Source organism: Trematomus bernacchii, unplaced genomic scaffold (assembly GCF_902827165.1).
Source record: "Trematomus bernacchii unplaced genomic scaffold, fTreBer1.1, whole genome shotgun sequence".
Classification (NCBI taxonomy): Eukaryota; Metazoa; Chordata; class Actinopteri; order Perciformes; family Nototheniidae; genus Trematomus; species Trematomus bernacchii.
Window position 1 is genome coordinate 5,442,210 of NW_022987821.1, and position 5,925 is coordinate 5,448,134.

Consider the following 5,925-nt stretch of genomic DNA (forward strand, 5'->3'; position numbering starts at 1 on the left):
TATTAATGATCATAATATCTTTATTTGCAGCCTATGTAGAAGAACTCAAACTATCCCATTACTACCCCAGCAGCATGCACTACTGTAACACCTTCTCTTCATCAGGGAAGAGATATGTAAAGTGCTGCCTAGAAATGGATCACCAACGATAAGAGGTGCAGGACTTTAGGAGCGCAGCCTTCATATTTCCAGCCGGACCAGCAGTGTTTGGCCCTGCAGTATAATTGATAAGACTGGGTGTGAATGGCTGCTCTCTCACAGCCAATGGCTGAGCACCGGATGCGAGATATCCGCTGCAACAACAAGCGCTCTGTTCCCCCTTCAGCTTGACGCCATTTACAGCCCAAATCCCGACCTCCTCTCCGGAAAGAGCAAAAAAAAAATACACGAGAAAAAGTACTCGCAAACTCCCAGAGCCCTGCGGATAAAACACACCGAGTTTTAACAACTTCTGAGCTGGAGTTTCTTCTACTTCTTCTGCAAGAAAAGTGTAGTGCCGCTAAGTTTGCACTCCGACGCTGATTGATTGAACATTTCTCCCGTTTTAATACCTCGTGCTCTTGCGCAAAACATGGGATTTACGTTTTAGCGTTGCCTCTCATGAAAATGCGCCTCGGTTGGAAACTTTCTCAATGGATTTTACTGACGACTTTCCAGACTGAGTTGTTGATGCACGGAATAAACTCCCTCTCAAATTGGATTTATTTCACCTAAACGGGGGCTAAAGTGTCGAAAGCACGGTAAGTGAAGCCTTTTGTTAAACAAAACATGTTGCCTGGCTGTGTCATAAACTTGTTTAAAATATTTATCGTATAATTTTTTTCCCAAACATATAATGTTATGGTTTTACCAGGAGGGGCTGTCTTACTTTTGACAGATTTTGAGTTTCTGATCCGTATCTATTTTTGATAAAAGGTGTGGTTTTCCTGCATCTAAAATTAGCTCGCCTGGACTGAGTCTAATGTCTAATGTAATTGTTCATCTCATTGCTGGTGTCAGCTTTATTAGGAAATAGTCGTGTCCGAGTTGGCACATGTGTTTGCTCATAAAGTTCACTCTCTCTCTCTGCACAAGATACTATTAATCTCCTGCACTCATAATGTTAATATCAATCTGCTTAACACAGCAGAAATCACTGCCTTGTCAGATATGCATCAGAAACAATATGACTTATTGGATTTATATATTTACCTCTACACACATTGTCAGTTTTCTTTTCATATCCCTAGCCTGTCATTTTAAGAACTGATGCCATCAGTTTGCCCCAGTTTACTTCCTCTAGTCCCCCCACTTCACCCTCCCACTGTGGCCAACATGGCCTGCACACAGGGCCCTGTGAGGGGGCGAGTGGCTGCACGTCCCCCCCCCCCCCTTAACAGGCTAACATTTGAGTGTGCCTGGAAGCCCTTCATTTGGAGCAAAAAGGCTCATAAATCCTAAAGAACCCCCATGCATGCTCACAGAGAGCAGTCCTTCACTGCCTCCCACCCCCCACCGCCCACCGCCCCTTTGAACGCATCACTCAAACTGTACATGGTCTCTTTCATGCTCCTAACTTTTTTTATCTTGTCACTCATCTTCCTTTTTTCAAGAGTGTCACAATGCAAAATGCGTTAGAATGGGCAAGGTTGCTGCAGGCCATTTGTCATGCAACAAACAAAAGCCCTTCCTGTATTGTCATTGAAAAGGGGGGTACCTCGCAACCCCTAAGATTCCATTTGAAAGCTAATTACCACAAGGAAGGAGAATTAAGGCCAACACTGTCAGTTTCTATGCTTTGGTGTGATATGTCGGTGAAAACAAGGCCTCTGCATTTGAATATTTTAGCATATTGCCCTGCATTTATTTAATACTTTTTTTCTTCTTATTATAAATCGGGGAGATAATGAGTGATTGAGTGCCTATAGACTAGAGGTTGGGGTCAATGTTAGAAACTTAAAAGAGCAGAGGCCTTGATCTGCCGTTTACACTGACTCTAACACGTAGCCTAACATTTCCATTCCTGTGTCATCTGTTTGGCCCATATCAGTCTTCAGTAAAGTGCTCTACTTCCCTCTGTTAAACGATTGATTCATGAATCAACACATTTTTGCAGCTTAAATCGGATAATTTTCTTAATCATCCAGCTGGTCAAGTTTAAGGCTATTTTACAAAAATAAAAAGAACCAGTATGTTTTCATTTTAAACCAGCATATGGCAGTTAATTGATATCCAACATAGTTGCCAATTAATTGACTTGTTTTAGAAGTATTTTTGTGCATTTTAAAGCCTTTTTTTTGCTCACAGTATAGCGACGACAGGAAATGGGGCTGTGAGATGCAACAAGGTCCTGGCCGGACTTAAGCTGGCGTGTTCATGTTTAATGTCTTTAAGCTACCGGAATGCCCCGCAAAAAAAGTTTCTCACTCAATCATTTCAGTTCATAAACATGATACCTGGAAATGGAACTTGTATCATCTACATTATTTAGTTTGTATAGTAGCCATAGCTGTTCCATAGACACACTCTTGGGTTAAAGCCAAAAGCGGATCCTAAATGCCCAAACAACTCTTACTTCTGGCTCCAAACATTACATCATCTATGTAATCAGTAACGTCCATCTCGCTTCCTCATTTGTGTGTCAGACCTTATTTCCATAGTGGTGCTTGTACAGATATCGGTTATGATTTGCATGACGTTATTTGCATGGCTTGTCACAGCCGGATATAAACTGTGTTTTTCTGTTACAGGACTTCAGATGTGTCCCATGCCAGCCAGAGTGCCCCTTCAGTCCCGAGATGGATTCTACAAGTCAGAACGACAGCGATGGGGGAGGAGGACGCCAAGGGCGGTCATCGCCATCGCCGGGCACTCCGCATGACGAAGGGAGAACGCAACCTCGGCCTCCGCAAACCCGTGATGGTCCGCCAGACCCTGGGTTGACCAGCAGGCTGCTCCAAACTCCAGCAGTGCTATCTCTGGATCAGATCCGGATATCTGGGAGTAGTAATGAGTACACAGAAGGGCCCACAGTCGCCCAAAGATCTCCGGCCTCTCTGCAGAGGCAACAGAAGAGTGACTTGATTACGTCACCAGGATCAAGGACAAGTGGGCAGCATGAGACCCGGGAAGAGCTGCCTAATAATCTCCGTAACCTGCATTCATTGACTCGGCATGGAAACACAAATGCTTCCATGTCCTCCAGTGTGGAGGACTCCCAGAATAGCATCAGGACCAGCGTGGGGAGCTCTTCTTCAGGCCAGAGGCTCATGAGCAGCCCGGCAGGCAGCAACCAGATAATCAGAACCCAGCCCAAACGTGCAGAGCTCAACTCAGAGGAGCTGAAACCCCTGAACGATGAGCCCAGGGCTCTGTTGGCTGTGCCAGGCAGTGGAAGCAATAAAAATAAAAGCATACACACCACCAAGTGTGAGGACTGTGGTCGGTGCTGCTGCCCAGAGTGCAGACGCCCGCGGGTGCTTCCTTCCTGCTGGATGTGTAGCCGCCGCTGCGTGTGCTCCTTGCAGAGTGCCGTAGAGTACGGCACGTGCGTGTGCTGCGTCAAGGGGCTGTTCTACCACTGCTCCAGCGACGACGAGGACACGTGTGCTGACAAGCCCTTCTCATGCTCACAGTCGCACTGCTGCGTCCGCTGGACCACCGTGTCGCTCTTCTCCCTGCTCTTCCCCTGCCTCCTGTGCTACCTCCCCGCTAAAGGATGTGTCGGCGCATGCCAGAGCTGCTATGACCGGAGCACGCGACCCGGCTGTCGGTGCAAGAACACAAACCTTATCCACTGTGAGGATTTTGGCAAGCCAACGTAGACAAGACGGTGGTGTATGTTGCAGAAAGATGGACCATGTTGACTGACTGTAGACAGCCCTGTAGTTCTGTAGTTGAACGGTTTGATATTAGTGCTTGAGTTTTTGTGTTTCCCATCAAGATCTTCATGTCTACCACATCTGGGCAGAGTCAGTTTTGCCTTCAGTTGTCAACTTTTAATGCTGGTTGACAAAAATGTTACTACAAAAGGCACTGGAGGAGCATTCACTCACCCTGGCGTTATGAGTATCACTTGAAAGGTAAACCAAAATAAGCGCTCCATATGATAAAAGACATATCCAACTACTGTTTTGTCCTGAAAAGAAATTCTTCACTCAAGTGCCCAGATATGGTGTTGTTGCTATGAGAGTCCAAATGGATATCCTTTTTTTTAACATTTAATACAACTTATATGCTAAGAACAGACTCCTATTACTAACTGTATGTAAAGTAGTAAATGCAAAGGGTATGTACATTAGAAAATGAGTTTGACAGATGTTTTATTTTTGTACATATAATAATACTTCAACTGTGAAAAGATTTCTGCCACACCAGAGGCACCTTGATATGAATCAGTAACTTCATTCACACGATGTTTGTACATTCACTGGAATGTATATCAATCATTTTATGTAATTTACAAAAGAAAAATCTTATCCCTTCTACTTGTAAATTGTACAGTGACCTTATATGAGAAATTTATTTTCTAATTCCAACATTGCTTAGTGTAAAGTTAAAAAATATATATATTTATTTGAAGGTTTATTATTTTATAATGAAAAATATTTATTTTGAGAAAGCATTGTTAATGTGTCACCTCTTACTGTCGTTGCTGCAGATTGTGAGGTGACCTGTAGGAGTGTCAAAGCTGGATGAATAGTTCACTATGAATTAGAAGACAAATATATTAACGTTTGAAATTAAACAACCTTGAAGTCTGACTGTATTTTTCCTGTTTTTATTTCTGCATTGTCTTGTGTACTCTCCAAAAACATGATGGAGAAAAAAAAAAAGTATTTCTATCCGATTTTGTGGAGAGGCAATTTTGCGTTGGGGCCTTTCCGGATGGTTTGAACCAGACTTAAGCACAGTTTTCACATTTTTAATTGAACCTCTGCACGAACACCTCCATGGAGAGCTATCATCAGCCTGGCTCTGCCACACAAACGCCCCACAATGTTTACAGAGATCAAACAAGGACGCATTAATGTTCACCTCTTGAGAAAAAAACATCTGGCTCTGGTAAAGCCATGTTCATAGGAATGTGCACTTCTGTTTGCATGCACTCCAGATGTAAAGGCAATCACTTGTTTTTTATCTAATAAATCAAACACCCCACCTGTTTTTTTGCAAATATGCATGTTAGCTTACTTTTACACTCCTGACTTCAAGTTCATTTCATACACCTCTGTTTCCTACAGATACTTTTTTTTTTTCCTCCCTTTCTTTTTATCAAAGGTTTGTTCAGGAATTCCTTGGTCTTGAATGTCCCTGCAGGCGAAACATAAGCCTGAAACATAAGCCTCTGACACTTGTTGACAGCATACGGACGTGTTTGCGGCGCGGTATGCATTCAGAGCTGTGATTGACACGCCGAGGCCCAACCTGCACTCACTTGTTTGTTATTCATCCCCAGCCTTTGACTGACTGGGGGTTTGCTTTACATAATTATCAACTTTCACCTATTTTACAGTGCTGCTGGTGGAGGGAGGGAGGGATGGAAACAACGGGCAGAATCCCATTAGAGACAGAAAAGGGAGAGTTGATCTTACGTTTAGTCTTTATCTCTCCAGTCGCAGGCCTCCTCTCTGCCTCCATTGTCTCAGCTGTGAATGAAGAGGGAAGGGGTGGCTGTGTAGGGGGTGGGTTGTTAGGAAGAGGGACCGCAAAGGGTTAAAAGCATCACTTTGAATGACAAAGACCTAACAGTTTACCCCCGTATTCAGCCCGGCATGCATTCATCCTGTTTTCAATAGTCGGGGGGTCATTTTGGCTCCCCAACGCTCCTCTCTGCTACCTGCTCCTACTTGGTATTCCCATAGGGAGGTGGGTGTCTTATTGGAGGGCGTAGGGGAGGGCTGATTTGTTGTGCTGTGCCGTTATAAAGCAAAAGTACTTATTTTT

At 44.0% G+C, this 5,925-nt stretch overlaps 1 protein-coding gene across 1 annotated transcript; it reads left to right on the forward strand.

The window, feature by feature from the left end:
* The first annotated feature begins 305 nt into the window (after window positions 1-305).
* spry2 (sprouty RTK signaling antagonist 2) lies at window positions 306-4,742 on the forward strand. Its single transcript, XM_034151382.1, has 2 exons — window positions 306-740; window positions 2,730-4,742. The coding sequence occupies exon 2, from the start codon at window positions 2,778-2,780 to the stop codon at window positions 3,801-3,803; it is 1,026 nt and encodes a 341-aa protein (XP_034007273.1). The 5' UTR covers window positions 306-740; window positions 2,730-2,777; the 3' UTR covers window positions 3,804-4,742.
* The last annotated feature ends 1,183 nt before the right edge of the window (window positions 4,743-5,925 follow it).